Source organism: Haliotis cracherodii, unplaced genomic scaffold (genome assembly GCF_022045235.1).
Source record: "Haliotis cracherodii isolate W230 unplaced genomic scaffold, xgHalCrac1.p SCAF_3, whole genome shotgun sequence".
NCBI lineage: Eukaryota > Metazoa > Mollusca > Gastropoda > Lepetellida > Haliotidae > Haliotis > Haliotis cracherodii.
The window spans coordinates 53182904-53202848 of record NW_027266286.1 but is presented as its reverse complement, the minus strand read 5'-3'; the positions used below and the strand labels follow the sequence as shown (position 1 = coordinate 53202848).

The 19945-nt window shown below is 40.3% G+C and overlaps 2 protein-coding genes across 2 annotated transcripts in view; one reads left to right on the top strand and one right to left on the bottom strand.

The window, feature by feature from the left end:
* The window catches only part of LOC139473819 (mediator of RNA polymerase II transcription subunit 14-like), a 47308-nt gene extending 34854 nt beyond the window's left edge, over positions 1-12454 (bottom strand). The window contains exons 1-14 of the mRNA XM_071256579.1: positions 12371-12454; positions 11756-11908; positions 10327-10353; positions 10013-10118; positions 9412-9506; positions 8245-8323; positions 7313-7442; positions 5787-5827; positions 5480-5567; positions 5260-5288; positions 3980-4058; positions 3140-3183; positions 2685-2773; positions 1912-1943 (exon numbers count right to left, since the gene is read on the bottom strand). Coding sequence (XP_071112680.1) covers positions 1912-1943; positions 2685-2773; positions 3140-3183; positions 3980-4058; positions 5260-5288; positions 5480-5567; positions 5787-5827; positions 7313-7442; positions 8245-8323; positions 9412-9506; positions 10013-10118; positions 10327-10353; positions 11756-11880 — 964 coding nt within the window. The 5' untranslated portion in view covers positions 11881-11908; positions 12371-12454. The remainder of the gene's footprint in view (positions 1-1911; positions 1944-2684; positions 2774-3139; positions 3184-3979; positions 4059-5259; positions 5289-5479; positions 5568-5786; positions 5828-7312; positions 7443-8244; positions 8324-9411; positions 9507-10012; positions 10119-10326; positions 10354-11755; positions 11909-12370) is intronic.
* A 3646-nt stretch (positions 12455-16100) lies between these two features.
* The window catches only part of LOC139473769 (uncharacterized), a 109441-nt gene continuing 105596 nt past the window's right edge, over positions 16101-19945 (top strand). The window contains exons 1-3 of the mRNA XM_071256521.1: positions 16101-16736; positions 18362-18513; positions 19496-19669. Coding sequence (XP_071112622.1) covers positions 16212-16736; positions 18362-18513; positions 19496-19669 — 851 coding nt within the window. The 5' untranslated portion in view covers positions 16101-16211. The remainder of the gene's footprint in view (positions 16737-18361; positions 18514-19495; positions 19670-19945) is intronic.

Below are 19945 nucleotides of genomic sequence, written 5' to 3'. Positions count from 1 at the left end.
TAGTGATAGAAGAGGATCTCACACATGGACAGTCAGCTTATACACTGCAGGGAATACACCACTAGATGTACAATATAGTGATAGAAGAGGATCTCACACGTGGACACCCAGCTTATACACTGCAGGGAATACACCACTAGATATACAATATAGTGATAGAAGAGGATCTCACACGTGGACACCCAGCTTATACACTGCAGGGAATACACCACTAGATGTACAATATAGTGATAGAAGAGGATCTCACACATGGACACCCAGCTTATACACTGCAGGGAATACACCACTAGATGTACAATATAGTGATAGAAGAGTATCTCACACGTGGACAGTTAGCTTATACACTGCAGGGAATACACCACTAGATGTACAATATAGTGATAGAAGAGGATCTCACACGTGGACAGTCAGCTTATACACTGCAGGGAATACACCACTAGATATACAATATAGTGATAGAAGAGGATCTCACACGTGGACAGTCAGCTTATACACTGCAGGGAATACACCACTAAATGTACAATATAGTGATAGAAGAGGATCTCACACATGGACAGTCAGCTTATACACTGCAGGGAATACACCACTAGATGTACAATATAGTGATAGAAGAGGATCTCACACATGGACAGTCAGCTTATACACTGCAGGGAATACACCACTAGATGTACAATATAGTGATAGAAGAGGATCTCACACGTGGACAGTCAGCTTATACACTGCAGGGAATACACCACTAGATGTACAATATAGTGATAGAAGAGGATCTCACACGTGGACAGTCAGCTTATACACTGCAGGGAATACACCACTAGATGTACAATATAGTGATAGAAGAGGATCTCACACATGGACAGTCAGCTTATACACTGCAGGGAATACACCACTAGATATACAATATAGTGATAGAAGAGGATCTCACACGTGGACAGTCAGCTTATACACTGCAGGGAATACACCACTAGATATACAATATAGTGATAGAAGAGGATCTCACACATGGACAGTCAGCTTATACACTGCAGGGAATACACCACTAGATATACAATATAGTGATAGAAGAGGATCTCACACGTGGACACCCAGCTTATACACTGCAGGGAATACACCACTAGATATACAATATAGTGATAGAAGAGGATCTCACACGTGGACACCCAGCTTATACACTGCAGGGAATACACCACTAGATATACAATTTAGTGATAGAAGAGGATCTCACACATGGACAGTCAGCTTATACACTACAGGGAATACACCACTAGATATACTATATAGTGATAGAAGAGGATCTCACACGTGGACAGTCAGCTTATACACTGCAGGGAATACACCACTAGATGTACAATATAGTGATAGAAGAGGATCTCACACATGGACACCCAGCTTATACACTGCAGGGAATACACCACTAGATATACAATATAGTGATAGAAGAGGATCTCACACATGGACACACAGCTTATACACTGCAGGGAATACACCGCTACATATACATGTAATATACTGATACAACAGGATCTCAGGGTTAAGATATTTGAACTATTAGCATGATTAGCAGGAACCTGACCAAGTCTGAACAAGCATGAAATACTCATATCCCCCACCAATACTACCGCCATTTTCAGTATAAGTCTAAATGCATTTTCCAAAAATCACAACACCAGTTCACCATTACACCTATCTATGGACCATGTTTTTTTAGTTGTGCTCCGTAAACGAAATGTGACGGATGGACGGACAGCACCCTTTCCTATATCCCCCTTCCAATTCATGGTGGGAGATAATTAAAGTTTCAGTCACCTGTAATGATGATTGACTTTTACACAATACACAGGCAGGAGTTCCAGATAACAAAGAATACAAAGGAGCGGCTGACACATAATGACAAACACAATATAGAACACAAACCTGTCCCATCTTTATCCTTCTTCAGTTGATCCCTGTAACAGAGGAAATAATTATGTTAAACCAGTCCTAGAAGATGACCTTCAGAGATAAGTAGCCACTTAGTTCTAGCATTGGTTGGGGGTGAGATGGGTGAACTGTACAAACAACAGTGTAGATGATCACTGAACTACAGAGGTAGAGTAAAGAGGCAGGGACAACCTGCATATATGTGTAGTTGTCATGGTAATGCGGAGTGGTGAGGTGAGGTGAAACGGGGTTTAACGTTGTGTTCAAGGTTATTTGACTTATTTTTGGATGTTCATGCATGTGAGGTGAGGTGAAGCGGGGTTTAACGTTGTGTTCAAGGTTATTTGACTTATGTTTGGATGTTCATGCATGTGAGGTGAGGTGTGTGGCGGCTTGTACTATTCCCGACACAGTAAACTACGTGAGTGAGTTGGGTTTAATGCCGCTTTTAACAGTATTACAGTTAAATCGCGGCGTGTCAGCTTAATGTGGGAGGAAAGCCTGAAGTCATGCAGGAGTCTGACATTTACCACTTCGGTGAAACCCGCGAGCACAGGTATGGTGCTGACAAACCTAAAAACATAATCAGGGAGAACCGGAATTCAAACATACAATCATAAGTTTCTGGCGTACCCCAGGGACGCAACTCTGCACAGCGAATCGCAGCGCCTTAGATGAGTGAGCCACCCGTGCCCCCCCTCAACATAAACTTGCGACAGACGTAGCGCCAAGGTTGTTTTGTTTTACTTCCCCCTATGACAGCTTACCTCCAATATGAGGTCAGCAGGCTCTTGCTGAGAGTGTATTCCTCCACTCTAACACTATCACCAAGTCGGTTGCGAATCAGTCTCTGAGTCTAAACAAAAAATAGGCTTGAAAAATTTGGATACATCAGACAAAAGAGTTTTAAACTGGTATGTCTCCAAACTGTAACATACATGAATACATTTGATTCATATTAATATGATCTGTAATAGTGACAATGAGCATGTTGAGAGATTGGATTGATTATATCAAAAATGAGATTGGAGAATTGAAACTCACCTCAAAATGATTGAAAAGAAAGAGTTGTCTTCCCTTAGACCGAAAAATTTAACAAATAATTCAAAAAATGGTAATGTTATTCAAGGGCCAAATTAAAAAGTGTGCAAGGGAGATAATCCTTCATGACACATGCATTGTCTCCCCTTGCATGTGACCATAACACGTTTAAGACACTTACCTGGGAATGAAGCACTTCGAGCTGCAGGGACTGACAAAAGGAATCTATCGTCTGGTTAAGGAAGAGCAGTAATTTGTACGGCACGTCCATGATATTGTACGCATAGTAAATATATTCTAGTGACATTAGCTGTCATGCATACATATAGCTCACATCTACTGCAGCCATATAGGTCTGTATGAAAATATCCCTATACAGAAATAGATTTTCGGTGAGGATCTAGATCAGAATCGGGTTCAGGCCAGAAGTTGTTGATTACTACAATACCACTACCCCTACTCAACAGACACCACCCCACACCTCACATCAAACACCACCCTAACCCTGAGATAGACCTCAAGCCATAGGTAGAGTGAGTGAGTGAGTTGGGTTTATGCTGCTATGAACAGTATTCCAGATTAGCTATATCACAGTATGTCACCTTAATGTGTGAGAACCTGAAGTGATGCGGGTCTCAGATATATACCACTTTGGCGAAACCCACAGGCACAGGTGTGAAACATAATCGGGGCAAACCAGGAAGCGAAACCATAATCATTGGTTTCTGGCGTGCGCAAGGGACTAAACCCTGCACAGCAAATTGTGGCACATCCGACGACTGGACCACCTGTGTTCCCAATCATTGATAGAAGCCTCCTAATTGTGAATTAAATACACCCTTACCACTACCCCTACCCCAACCTACCAGACACCACCCCACCCTCAGTTCCCCAAAACAACCTAACCCTGATAGACAAACCCCTCCCCATCCCACCGACAACATGACAACCATGATGTAAACACACTGCTGTATGACACATTTCCTCCCCAGTCTGTTCTCACACTGCCTCTGAAGGATACGCAGCACCTTGTAGAGGTCATGTAGGGGCTTGTCGTTGTCCAGGAGACGGTTCTGTGCCAGCTGGTGGATGTAGTGAATCTGCAGCAGATAATTAGTGATGGTGTGACTCACCGGTACACCATCGGCAAAGTTTGCACAACACAATGTCCCATACACTTTATGTGGCATTGATTCACATTTAACCCCATATCGATTGTGCTTGTTGATCTCACATAGATATTATTAAGCAAGTACAAACTACGTTATTATTTCCTTTTCCTTTCCACCTGTAATACAGTATGTTAACTTGATTGTTTCTTATTATTTTCTCCTACAGAATAGTTGGCTTGACTCAGTGTCATGTTGATGGGTATTAGTCAGTTGTCAGTTGTCCTTTAACTTTATGAGTGAGTCTATGGACTCTCTTCTCACTCTAATGACTGGGTTTTCCTCACAAAATTTTGTATATGCAGTATCGAGATACGCATCGTATCGTGACTTCTGTATCAAGATATGTATTGTATTGTCTGACACCTGTAGCGTGACATCCTACAGATCATACAATGTTATGAGTTAAAACATTCTCAATACAATGTATTAAAATAGTCCACAGTGACCTTCTACCAAATCCGACTGATATTGTCGAACTAACATACCACCAAACATGCAGGAAATATTATGCATTACAGCTATCATAACAATTTCCTTTGCAGATCTATTTCTCATTTTTAAGAAAGCATGTCTATTGTACACTGACATCCTGTAATGCTAATGCTATAAACTGCTGGTTTTTCTGCGTTTCACAAAGCGATCATGGAGCTAAGACAATTGTAGAACTAGTGAGTGAGTGAGTTTGGTTTAACGCCGCTTTTAAAAGTATTCCAGTCATATCACGGCGTGTCAGCTTAATGTGGGAGGAAAACCCCAAGTGATGCAGATCTTAGACGTTTACCACTTTGGTGAAACCCACGAGCACGTGTATGGTGCTGACAAACCTAGAAACATAATCAGGGGGAAACCAGGATTCGAACCCACAATCATAGGTTTCTGGCTTGCCCAAGGGACGCAACTCTGCACAGCGAATTGCGGCGCCTTAGACGACTGGGCCACCCGTGCCCCCCGATCCTATAACTAAGATGATCGTAACACCCATACTTCACATAGACTTATGATAGTCATTGTGATATGATCACTTTGTGGAACGGGGCCCTGCACTTCACACCCAGAATTATACAGATGTATATTTGCTGACTGGAGTGTAAAAGAAAATTCATGAAATCATTCATCACGGGGCACGTACCTGCAGTGAATGAACCAGGGACTTCCCATCTGAAACATAGGAATCATCATGAGGGACAGCCAGTAACATCACAACACATCACATTCGACTATATGAACACTATTTTAATGTTAGGAATGCTTTACATCAGACATGTCCAAAATGTCCGAAAAAAATCATCTATTATCACCAAATCATCAAATGTTGTTGCTATGGAGAAATGTGACAAAAACACCCTTACCTCCAGTTTCATGATCTTCTACCAGGATGTCAATATCAAGTAATCTCCATGGTATTGTGGGGCTGTCACCCATCAAGGTCAAGGTTACCTGTCAATCACCATACAGCTTAATCACAATCTCTTTCAAATGGGATTATAAATATCTGCAAAAATTGTGAAATGTTAAAATGAAAACAACTATATTTTCTTTTCATTCTTACTAGTGAGCACTGAAAGAAATCCTTACTTAATCCAAAATTAACATGAACAAACATTCGATCCCTCTAGTTCATTTCAGTTCCAAAAATAATGAAACATATAAACTCACCTCAAACTCATGTTCTACAAGGAATTTGACCCTGCCATTTTCTGAAACATAGAAAACAGCAAACTCTGGTTGAACTGAGTATAAAACATTCAATCTTATTCTAAAACATGCGGAACTGACACCCAGCCAATCTCATTAAAACCAGATCTTAGCGCTCACTACCACTGCTCAAAGATCTTAGGACATCCCATTACAGGTCACATCAGACTGACATTCGCAATCGTACACCATCAAATGAAACGAATAGGAGGTTGACATCAGCCAATCAAAAAGTCCCTTCCGTTTGAAATGTTTATCACATAGAAGCAAGAGATTAGTGGGATGATACACTGATACATCGGTGGATCATGATCTTTTACTTCTCAATACAAGTATTGACCACAATCACACGCAACGTAAAAAATAAAATTAATTTGAACCTTAAATGTATTTTTTAATAAGTGTTACACCAACACTAATTACAAGTGAAAATGAGCAGTGAAAACAAAAATATGTTCATCCTTTGTGCCATCCTTAGTGTGCCAGGTACTTAGCCATCCTGTCTATGGAAAAGATGGCTTAGAGCACATGCAAGTATCTCGATACATATTGAATCGTGACCAAGGGATTATGATATGTATCAGCTTGCACAATTTATGTATTGTCCCAGTCCTAAGAGACAGAAAATGCTTTTGACAGAATCAGTCATGCAGCCCCTAACTGTCCTTCAGAGTGCCCCCTGTTAACCTTTTCAAGGTTGCATAATTAAAAAACACATTCCGACTTTCACTTTTGCAGCTCTGATTTGGTCAGGTGAAAGTCCCCTAACATCACCTGTAATGAGATGTCCTCAGATGTATGTGCAGCGAATAATGAGATTGATAGCTCATGTAATGGATATAATCGTGATTCCACATTTTGAACAACTTCTCAACACATTCTCCTCCGCAGAGGCCATTACAAGGCTCTTACTACTGGCATCTTGAAATGCTTAATAATGTTTGGTGTTGTTTTGAGAACTTGCTATTTCTGACTTCTGCACACTCCAGTCGCCATTATTCAGTTTTATTGCAGTCCGCCTTGATCAGCTACTGATCAAGCTATATCAAGTCAAACATTTCTATGAACTTGAATTAATTATTTTGAAACATCAAACATTCAGATGGTGGACATCATGAGCTACATCCCGCTCAGCTCAGACTAGTGTGCATGCTGTATCTAAGATACCTAAATTTCGTCAAAAATGTGCATTAATAATGCGCCAGATTCCATTCACCAAGTAGATGCTCATAGTGTTACGCTATTCCCCCAGTCAATAGGTTCAGTGTGCACTCGATTTTCATTCTCAGCTCCCTGAGGATCATACAACCCAAGCTGCCCGTAAGGCGCTAGAAGGTTAACAGCCACATTACCATCTCATCCTACACAAGTCTTGGGACAAGTGGTAGTCGCCAATCCTGTATAATCGTTTTACTTTTACTTTCAAAGTGATGTCTTTCAAGGTGCTTCTCTATGTGTGAACGGAGGGAGCTGGCTCTAGGACTGACCTATCTTGAGTCGCCTCATCTGTGGGGGCAGCTCGCAGGACACCAGGCGGTACTGGATCACCTGGTTCAGGCGGTCCAGGGTCTGCTTCTTCTCCTGGGGAGTGATGGGGTCCGGTGGCACTATCTTGTCCTGGAGGCATGGAAGGACAACTACACACATGGGAGCTGTACAGTGTCGGAAAACATCTTTACTCCTAACAAGCCACACAGGCTGGTAACTCTCAAATGTAACTTGCCCTCCTTGGAAGTTATAGACCCGCGTTTGTAAATATACTGCTCAAAAGAAGTTAAAAACACCCAATTCGTTCATATTAGTATAAAGAAACTGTCATGGCAAAGAATCGAGTGTCCTTAACCTTCATTAAGAGTGAGTGAGTGAGTGAGTGAGTGAGTGAGGTTTTACGCCACTTTTAGCAATATTCCAGCAATATCACGGCGGGGGACACCAGAAATGGGCTTCACACATCGTAACCATGTCAGGAATCGAGCCTGGGTCTTTGGCGTGACGAGCGAACGCTTAAACCACTAGGCCACCCGACCGCCCATAAACTTCTTTTGTGTAGTAAATGAGTAAATAACAAATATTGTAAATCATGAAAAAAACAGCCCAAACCAAAGGCCTCGCAGCAACATGATTCACAATAAATACAGAGACTGCCATATCACTAATTTGTCAGAGGGATTTCATCACTCGTAACCTCTACTATGATTGGTCCTGTTCCCAAGCTGAGTGAGTATGGTTTTACGCCGCTTTTAGCAATATTCCAGCAATATCACGACATGGAACACCCAAAATGGGCTTGACACATTGTACCCATGTGGTCCCAAGATGAACCAAGACAGAAGTTGAATACCAGCAGGCAGTCAATGTTACATGAGCCAGAATGAAATTCAGTCACGACTTGCCGTAAAGCAAATGTTTTTAGTCTCACCCTGATACAGGTTGGAAGTCGGGGGTATGTCCCTGTGGTGAGAACATCGATAGCACACGGCAGAGAGAAACTGGGCAGTCTGCAGTAAAAAGAGTAAATATTAATTTACGTCACACTGAGCAATACAGCAAAATCATGGATATGAGTAACAGATCTACTGTGGTCAAGGGCCCCATTCCACAAAGAGATCATTGCCCTTAGGTGATTATAAGTCCTATACTTTGACATAGACTTATGACTGTCATAGCGGTACGGTTGCGTTGTGGAACGGGGCCGCGACATACAGCTACATTGATAGCAGGAGCCAGTATGTATGACAATCATCCACGTCACACATGTAACCACCGCAATGTGCTGAAGGACTTGTCATTTTAATTCTTAAAAGAATCCTTCTTCACATACATCATAAGGAATCAGATACAGGTTAACAGAACTTATAAAATGGAAAATATCTACTAGAAGAGTGAGTGAGTATGGTTTTACGCCGTTTTTAGCAATATTCCAGCAATATCACAGCGGGGACACCAGAATCTACTAGAAGTGGGGAATGAGTGAATACTGTTAAACGCCACAATCAACACTGCAGTCTGTAGATAATACAAGACGGACCAGGTAAACAAGTGGCTGAAAGCATGAGCACACATCAACATGTGACCAAGTCACAGTCTGACCACCCAATACTCATAGCCGCCTCTCATGACAGGCGTAACACACTGGGGGCCTATTCTGAACCAGAAAAGGGTCACAAAGGCTACATACAATAAACATTAACTCTGTGGCCAATTGTAACGTTTAAACAAAACCCTTCTTTATTCACGATGTTGTAACCAGTGACATATACATCATGTACAAATTTTGACGGAGATGTGTGAGCAGAAGCAGTTCAATCAGTAAAACTAAAGAAATAACAACTGATGAAAACACACAAAAAAAAAGCATGTGGCTCACATGAACCATTTTCCTAATTTGATCCTCAATTTGATCCTGCATGCTCAAAAGATAATATTTTCAATATGGCTGCCATAACGGGTAGATACAGGCAGATAGAAAACATGCCACACCAGGTCACACTAACAGATCATGCCAAGAGTCAAGGTGAGCTTAAAACTGTTGTGCCCTGTAAATGGTAACATAGTGCATGCAAAGCTCCCTGTATTGAGTACTGACCGAGCAGTGACCAGTGTCTCCCTGGCTACTTTAGCCAGCTGGTCAGCAGTGTCCACGAAGAAGAAAGACTGTTGTTCCAAGAAGTTACAGATGTCCTGTAGGGCAGAAGAGATATATTAGGGTGTGTGTGTGTGTTTGTGAGTATATGTGTGTTGTTTAACATTACACTCCGTAATATTCAAGCTAAGTCTGGAACAGACAATTTTGTGAATGATATTATGAGTAACAGAGTACACTGATACGCCATCAACCAAGTCAGCAAGCCTGATCACCAATCAATTCATCATCTCTTACTATTGGCAATGGTTGCTGGGAACCAATTCTAACCCAGAATCATAACAGGTGAGGTATATCAGAGACATATAAACAGAAAGGTTGGATAGTTGTATTCATGGTTCTCATGATCAGCGTTAGAAATTTACCAAACTGCCCAATAGTAGAGGTATCCTAAGGACTAGTAGAAATTGGCCCATTTTAAGGGTTTTGCTATGTTGTCATTACATGTATAAGGACTAGTGGACAAAAACTGTTAGTTTCTAACCCTGATGATACTGATCATAAATCATGTGTATTATCTTTTCCTCAACAGGACATTACTTACTGTGCATTTGTCCACTTTGCTTGCGGAAGTTGCCCATTTCACCAGTGCCAGAAGTCTCACAAACAACTGACGGGTACGGTTGGCAAATTGGAATATCTCAATTTTCCTGGAACAATAAACAAGCAAAGTTACCATTGCTTGTTTCTCTGTGCATGATCGTGGCAATGAGACCATGACAGATTAATTCCAACTGGCATCGTATTTCAACAACTTATATGCAAAATTCTGACATTGTATAATCCAAAAACATAAGCATCGAATTAACAGTTCCATTTCAATTCATTTTTCCATTATCAAAAGAAATGTCAACTTACCTGTCCATATCAGTCTTCCGTGGTAACCTGAAGGAAACAGTACATCAACATTTTATAAAATGATTAAGACTTTACTAAATGATCATGATTAACAAAGGAAGGACTGAATTTATCCTCAACATACTGTATTCGACGTAATAAGCGCCCCGCTCTAATAAGCGCCTAAGGTGATATTTGCTAATATATTATTGGCTTGTGAACAATCCCAATTAGCACCCCTTCCGATTGATCAATGTAAACTTGTTTATTCATATGTAATACACACGCGTGTGATATACATGTTTTATGCACCTGTAATTATGGGCAAATAAATTCTGGAAAATATATCTGTCATGTATAATATGCACAGACTTTTCTTTTGTATCATTTCAGGCTATCAGCATAAACCACAAAATTTACGATCTTTCGATTCTGTTTTTTTTCTCACCAATATTATATTCTAATAAGAGCCCCCTATTTCTAATTTTGAGAGCGCCCTGGGAGCTTATTACATCGAATACGATATCTAACATTATCATCATGATTGATATCACAGCGGTTGACACCAGAAATGGGCTTCACACATTTTTCCCAAATTCTGCATTCAGCCCGGGTTTTTAGAATAACAAGGTGAGGTGAGGTGAGGTGAGGTGAAATGGGGTTTAACGTCGCGTCCAAGATTATTGCACTTATATAGCGACGTGCATGCATGTGTATGTGTGTGTGTGGGGCTGCTTGTACTAGTCCGGACTGATGCCGATTTACAGTGCTAGTACACTGAGATACCATGCCGCAGTTTAACATGAATACCCCACTCAGACACAGTATACCGACTCCGAGCCGACCAGTCCTTGTTTTAGCCCCTTAATGCCGAGTGCCAGACAGGGTAACAACAAGTACCATCTTTTAACGTCTTTAGGTATGACGCGGCTGGGGATCGAACCCCGGACGCTCTACCACTAGACCACGGAGGCGGTCTAGCATAACGAGCAAACGCACTAACCACTAGGCTACCCCACCACACCCATGATTATATAGCACTTACTTATATAATAGATAACATATTGAGCTCAAAATATTGTGTTTACAAATATTTCAGATTCAAGTTGTGTCAATTTGTTTTCTACAATTATCCCTTCAGAGAATTATTATTACAGATATTTTGTTTGTTTCTTGTTTAACTCTGCACTCAGCAATATTCCAGCTGTATGCTGTCATTGACATCAGTCATTGACATAATCAAGTCTGGACCAGACAATCCAGTGATTGACATCATGAACATCAATCAGATGCAATTTTGATAAATGACATGCAATCAACCAAGTCAGCAAGCCTGACCACCTGATCCATTCAGTTGCCTCTTACGACAAGCATGGGTTACTGGGGACCGATATTCACACCCGAAATCACCATGGGTGTATTATGTCAGAAATGAAAGTGAATAACTTACAACTCCGACAAGATACTGAGTTCATGGTGTGTTCTCTGCAGACTGTAGTCTATGAGTGTAGCTAGTGAGATAGTCCCCGCCCCACCAGGGTTCCCTTGAGCGACTGCCATCTCTGTTTGGGGCATGCTCTTCCTGGTCACCCACTGGACACAGCTGAAACAAAGCACACAGTGAATGACTTAGTGAGTTTAACACTGCATTAACAGTGCTTCACTTAACATATCAGAGCTAGTCAGCTTTGCAATAGTCCCTGGGGTACATATCTGCTGCAGCCGTGTCCACAACAACCTTTCAGCAAAACTGAGGGTAACATTATAAGTTATAAGCTAGATCCACATAAAAAGATGAATGTTTGGATTTTGAAATTATCCGAAATAATAAGTGATATTGGCTCCTCATACACTTATCGGTTGGTGACTTGCTAAGCATACCATGCTCATTAAAAAAACAACACTATGAAACGATCTGAAAAATTGTCAAAATATAACAATTAAGTAAAATGCGTTTTGATAATATTGAATCGTAACACAAAGAATCTATACACGTTTTTCGTTAGCCCAACACAACACAGTAAAATGTATTACCTAACTGTTTGTTCATGCTTTATAAGCCTACCTTATCTACTGTTCTTTGGGAATCTCTTATGCGCCAGTTACAGCAGCTTTGTCGGCGACTTTCAACAGAAAGCCGACATTTTAGTTTATTTCGTAAAGGGAGATAACTCCCTCTTCAAGATTTGCTTACCGCGAAAAACATTCTCGTCTGTTACCCCAGATTTTGGACACGAAAACATGGACGGTTAAAATATACGCATTGATTTTCTTAGGGACAAATGTCGATAGCAAATGTCATGATTTTATCAGCTTTTGATAGAACATCCTGGTATATCAAGGGTTATAGCGAAAACGGCACCGATTGGCGAAAACGGCACCTCGCCAATAATTGTGAGATGTTAAAAAAGTTTACATGAGAAATTAGCTTCTACTCCAACTATAGGATGGAGATGGAGATCTCTCCCTGACCCAAGTACTCTCACAATGTTCGGTTGTACATGGACCAATATTGTGAAGAGCATGATGATGATGATGATAACGATGATAACGATGGACATGCCACAAAACTGAACATATTTACTTATCTGTGAAAACAGGAAATACAATGTAAATACATCACATACATCCAATGACATGTAAATACATCAAATACCATGTAAATGAACCCTATATATTACGACAAAAATCGTTGTTATCGTTCTTAAAAATAGAGGTGCCGTTTTCGCCCGACACATGGTAGCCGTTTTCGCCAAATGCGGTGCCGTTTTCTCCAGAGAATTCGGTGACGTTTTGCTGAGGTGCCGTTTTAGCCTGCACCCGTATATCAATAGCAAATTTGATACATTTTGGATTACAATCAATCAATATCCAAGAAATTTAACCGATCTGAATCCCCGTGTACTCTTTTGTAACATACATTTTATTCTATAAACAAGTATCTACATCTACATGATACATTTCATTAACAATACCAATTAATTTTATTTCATGACCTAATTAATTAGGAAAAAATCGAGAGTTTGTACCTTATATGAACAGATTATATCAGCATTACTTCCACTCTATAAAGGGACGGTCGGGCAGTCTGGTGACAAGCGACTAGACTACCCGACTGTCCCTAGTTTAAGCATTTGTTCTCTAATTTTATCCCACCACCAATTTAAGGAATTTAATTTAAGGAAGAAAATCTATAACCTATTATTATCTCGATCACTGATTCTCCGGTTCCCGAAAGAAAGTCGCAAACCAGAAATAGGTATTTATCAAAGCCCTAGTGTCGATCAGCTCCATACGATGCTACACCGATATCAGCCAACCAACCAACAGACTTGTGACGCAAAGGCTGACCAACATATAAGCAACTTGATTCCGTCTTCGTATAACTTATCATAATACAAAGCTGTCAGTAAGCATGCATTATGTGTAAGGACACTGGTGTTCCAGTGGTCTAACGCGCCACAATTATCTGTGCAGAGTTGCACCCCTTTGGCGTGGCAGGATCGGTTGCCTAGATTCGACTCATGAGAAGAGAGCCACAAGTGATATTTGATCAGTTTAACGCTACTCACGAGCGAATGCATACGGGACTGATAAACTTAGAACGAAACTGGGAATCGAACCCACAATCAGTGGCTCCTGGCACAATTAAATGACTAACGCAACACCACACACGCGACTGTACTTTAAAATTGCCACCTGTGTAAAAAAGTGTCGGATCCAGAGGGGTGGGTGTCAGCCAGTCTACCTATTGTGTGTCATATGATGTTTGTGCAGTTATTGGCTTGAGTATATTGTTCATACACCCCCTTTTTAAGTCGTGTTAGGGGGGCACGGGTGGCCCAGTGGTCTAAGGCGCCGCGATACGTTGTGCAGAGTTGCGTTCCTTGGGCACGCCTGAAACCTATGATTGTGGATTCGAATCCCGGTTCACCCCGATTATGTTTCTAGGTTTGTCAGCACCATTCCCGTGTTCGTGGGTTTCATCGAAGTGGTAAACGTTTGAGACCTGCATCACTTCGGGCTTTCCTCCCACATTAAGCTCATATAACTGGAATACTGTTAAAAGCGGCGTTAAACACAACTCACTCACGATACACCGAAAAAGGTAATCGTCCACTCTATCCTCGATTCTCCAGTGTATTATATCTCGATACTACTATACTTTATACTGGATAACCGAGAATTACCCCACTTCATTCGAGTGAATATTTATTGTCCTGTTCAATATGCTTGTGATGTTACTTTGTATGGTTTAACGCCGCTTTTAGCAATATTCAAACAATGTCACGGTGGGCACCAGAAATGGGGGAGACTAAGGGAGGGGGGAGTGTTGTGTGAGATGTTTGGGGTATTTATTAATTAATTTAAAAAATTCGAATTTGTTTTGATTTGATTATTTTGGTGTTATATTTGGTTAATAAGATCTGTTTTAAATAGGTATTTGCCTACGGTTTTAAAGTTGGATGTGTTATTTAGTGGGTTTCAGATTTTTTCTTGAGTTAACTCGGAGTTTAAGTTTAGTGTGTTTTGGAGTGTTGTTCTGTGTGGGCAGTGGATGAGTGCATGTTCTGTGGTTTCTTTTTGAGTGCAGTGTGGGCATGTGCCAGGTGCGTGTAGTTTTAGTGTTTGAAGGTGGCTGTTTAGTTTGGTGTGACCTGTTTGTAATTTAGTTATAACCCTGTCGATTTTTTTGGATGGGTGAAGAATGTTGGCTTTAGTTTTTTAGGGTTTTTTGTAGCTGACAGTTTAAATTTTTGTATTTTGTTTGCCATTTTTTGGAGATTTTTTGTTTTGTTATGCTTTTAATTTCTGATTTGGAAATTGGCAGAATTAGACTTAATTCTGGGAGTTTTAGTGAAAGTTTGGTTGCTTGGTCGGCAAGTGCATTACCATACATTCCTACGGTCCAGGCGGTCCGGGTCCTCTTTTGTAAACGAAATTTAGTATGTAGTATGTTGTAGGCTGTACAATTATCTAAGAGGGATTTTGTTACTTTTGGACCTCTCCCTTTTTAAAAATGCTAGATCTGCCCTTTAACACTACACACACGCGGCTGTAAGTGGAAAGGAGAAGTATATCGGGCAAATGTTGATGTTTCATTGTCAGAAATATTAACATACTTTATGCATGCTATGAATTCGCGTGTTGATTTCGTGAGAGAATGGGTCACAGGTCCCCAATGCTTGTCAATACCTGTGTAACCATGGTAACAGGTTGTGTGTCACCCTACCTCGACGGCGCGGATCGTTGTCATGATATCAACCACTAGTTTACCAGATTGATGCTCTAATGTAGAAGTGTATAGAAGTCACTTTCGGGAAATCCTTGCATGATGACAGAAAAGCAGGCGACCCAATATCCAACAACAGGTTACAAGTTTCCATTTCATGCAGTGTCAGCGTACCGATAATTTATTAGACATATAATGATGAGTATTATCTTATCATCTTTAGAGGCTTTAAGATTTTTTACGATAGGAAATAATTTTTTAATGTAAACATCTCAATTGTTTATCAGGTTATATAAAACTTTTAATATTATATTTTAATTAGTGCAAAACTAAACCAAATGAACGCGAGAATGGGGTATCGAGCGTTATAAAGGCGTATTGATCAGCATAATATTTCTTATTGCCGAAATAAATCCATACAAACAGTAGAGTCATAATCAGGTGATTATAGGAAATAACGATTTAGGCCCAGGCAACAAGCCCGAACTCGGTCGGCTGCAAGGTGCGTTCATCCGGGTACTTGGTAACCAACAACAATCAATATGGCCGCCTGCGTGGAAAATCTCAGCTGAGCGTTCTGCAAAACTGTGAAAACTCACACAAAACTTGAAGGACTTTCCAAAAACTTCAGAGAAATTACTTTTGTTATGCTTAAAGACTGACAACCTGCACGATGGATGAAAGACACTGGTGGATAGCTGGGAAAATCCAAGAAAGTTTTAAAATCGGCGGCTATGACAACCCAACGTTGTTGGAGGATTTTATGTGTGAAGAATCGACGCTCAACAAAATAAATAAGTTTCTTAGAGCCGGCGGACCCTGTAGATTGTTTCTGTTTTGCGAAAGACCAGAATCAGGCGTGTTGTCAACTAGAGAATTACATGTGACAGGAAATCTTGCTTCGTTGAAAGATGTCGATCTTGACGGAGTCAATATTTTGTATTTCTTACGAAATAGCACCGAAAAAGATGTCGATGCAACACATATGGAGAGGGACATATTCTGTGGAGAACTCAAACACAATGCAATCGAAACACTTGGCTCTCTCCTGTCGGATATCTACATTCCCTTGGTTAAAGCACAGAAAGACTGGGGCCAAACTACAGAGGAAAATCAATCAGGGCTTGTTCATAGTATGGACAAATTCGTGACAGCCTTGAATGAGACGGCAGCATCAATGCACACATCAAAACAATGGGTATGAAATAATTTTGATTGGTTATTTTTTTATTTTGTCACAACGTTAATTTTGCACACCCTTCAGGAGTAATGCCCATAGTGTTCATATTATTAGTGAATGCCAGACTTCAGTGATTTGTCCAGACAAGTGCAAAGACAGCATAAGTAAAATTCTAAATGTGTTATCAGTGATAGTTATTCAATGCATATTTACCGAAAAGTAAGAGAAAAATATTGTACAAATCAACAACAAAATATCAGAAATGATATTTCAAGATTGTTTTAAAAATAAATTGGATGACAATAAAATGTCAAAAAAATGGAAAAATGTTAAAAGTCAACAATAAATATATATAAAAAGCACTCCTAGTTAGCCCAAAGTATGTTTTTATCTTTTGGCTACAAGTGAAGAACGTATTTCTAAGTTTGGTATTATGGCCCTTATGATCTCTAAATAGATTCTGGGCACAGAATGGGGGGAAAATGTGTGGACTATGTAACTTCTGTTACCTCATTAGTCGCCATGAATATGCAGATGATCTAGTTCAGGTCGATAGAGAAAGTGTCCTTGGGGAACTGTGGGTTATATCGTTTTCCATTGATAGATGGGGGTAAGGCAATGTTATAAAAGATGCCAGGAGTAAGTATCAACGTGTTAATAATTCCTTACCTACAGCAGACCGAACATTCTGAGGAAATTGTTTACGAAGCGAGCACTTCCTGGTTACTGATTTGTATTAATAGACAGCTGCTAAGAGGCGTGTCCTGTGTGAACTAAGGGAAATCACAAATGCCGTGATACTATGAATGCCGCGGTACCACGGGGTTCCAAGTGTGACTCTGTATTATTGCAAGCTCTATATTATCGCAGTATTGGAAAATCTTATAATCCACACTGCTTGTCGACTGTTGACTTATGCAAATCTAAGCATGATATATCATCGCTTACTGTACAGGACAGTATGCCACGGCTACTCGTAAATAAACCTGTTAACTATTTTATAATAATTTCTGGAATGTTTCTGAAGGGGAATTACCCATACCGTCATTCAAAATTGGTTAGAAAAGAACCCATTTATTTGGACGATGTCCATTGACCCACCCTAGATCGTTTGCTTACTAATCATGCATAATCATGATAATTCAAAGCAGGAAGTGATGTAAAGCACATATTCCACATGTATCACACCACAAAATAGCGATACCATGAAAATGAGTTGCCTGCCCTTGAACATGTTGAGTTGCTGATGGCAGATACTTTCTTTACGTATCTTGCTAAAGAAAATCTGTTTTGATCAATCCTATTTGATGTGTCATAAATAACAAGAAACGATTTGCGTATGACATTTTGAATAGGTTAGTAAGCGTATGCCATTATGATCTCTTATAAATTAACTAACTGAATGCAATGTTAAAAACACTCTGATTTCTAGAAAATAAGATTTTATTTAAGATCCAAATTCTCAACAAAATATAGACTTGCCTGCTAAGAGCATTTGAAATCCTAGATAAATCCCATATTGTGCTGTAAGTGTCCTTCTAACTTACACAATGTTACACATGTAACAAAATTACTTTTGTATGTAAAATATTTATTTGTTTTGGTTCATAATAATTCAATATAAATCTCCTTTTCTTTTGCAGATGTTGAAACAACCAGAGAATGTTGTACTTAATGACTTCAAACAACAGAGAGCCGCTGCGCTTGACCCCATCATAATTGGTCAGTATGAGGAACTGGTCACGGAATGGATGACAACCATCGAGGCGATACTGACTGACACATCTGATGAAAGGTTTGTTCTCAAGAATTGCACTACTTGTATGTTCATATCCAACAATTCTGTTTCATCATGTTGACACAGGAAAATAATTCCCAGATAGAATATTTATCCCCTCATCATGGGCTTATGCTAGGCCAAGATATGAGGTTTTTTTTACTGTATATGTATTCTCAGCAGGAAAATTGGCTACAAATAGATTCTTTTGACAGTTTAAAAAAAGATATCCAAGTACTAACTAAACGGGGGCACTGGTGGCCCAGCTGTCTAAGGCGTCGCGATTCGTTGTGCAGAGTTGCGTCCCTTGGGCATGCCAGAAACCTGTGATTGTGGGTTTGAATCCCAGTTCGCCCTGAATATGTTTCTAGGTTTGTCAGCACCATACCCATGCTCGTGGGTTTCACCGAAGTGGTAAACGTCTGAGACCTGCATCACTTCGGGCTATCCTCCCACATTAAGCTGACACTCCGTGATATAACTGGTATACTGTTGAAAGCGGCATTAAACCCAACTCACTCACTCACTCACTCACTCACTCACTCACTCACTCACTCACTCACTCACTCTCATGATGGGATTATCTGGACCTATTCTAATATTAGTAATAATATAGATCATCATATCATTTAGCTGTGTCAAATGTCATTTTCTAAAATCTTTGCGTTGAAATTCAATTGAATAGAGCATTGCAAGCCTGTTTTTACACATTTTGTTCTGTATATGTTGTCAAGAAAGTGTAAACTTTTCCTGAGAAAGTCTCCTGAGGTTTTGCATTATCATAATCCTCTAAAAAAGGTCAGGTTTTCCTTTAGTCCTCATTTTTGTATACAGGGACGTAAATCTTTCCCTTTTGACATTAGGACAAAGACCCCTTGACTGTCATGCTAAATTTCAAACACTGTACATTGAAAAATGTATTTTGAGAGATTTTCAGTATCTTTGTATCTGAGATTTTGAATGATCAGAATGAATCCAATTTGTGTGTCTCTTGCCTCAGGTTCCTGGACCCCAATGCCGGCCCTATGTCTGAACTCGAGCGCTGGAAGCGTCGACAGCGTCTGTTGACCAGTGTGACGGAACAGCTCAAGAGCAAGGAGTGTAAGGCTGTTATTGGGGTTCTCATCACCGCCAAGTCAAGGCTTCTCAAGAAGTGGAAAACAGTGGATGCAAGGTAAGACAATGTTTCACTAGTGTTTCCCAAACAACCAGTTCCAGATATGTTTTAAGTTCAACCTTTGCATGAATGTTTCTTCTTATGATGTGACCGCCTCCGTGGTCTAATGGTAGAGCGTCCATCCGGAGAGCAGAAGGTCCGTGGTTCGATCCCTGGTACTTGTTGTTACCCTGTCTCGCACTTGGCATTAAGGGGCTAGAACAAAGACTGGTCGGCTCGTAGTCAGTCTGAGTCGGGTATTCATGTTAAACTGCGGCATGGTATCTCAGTAGG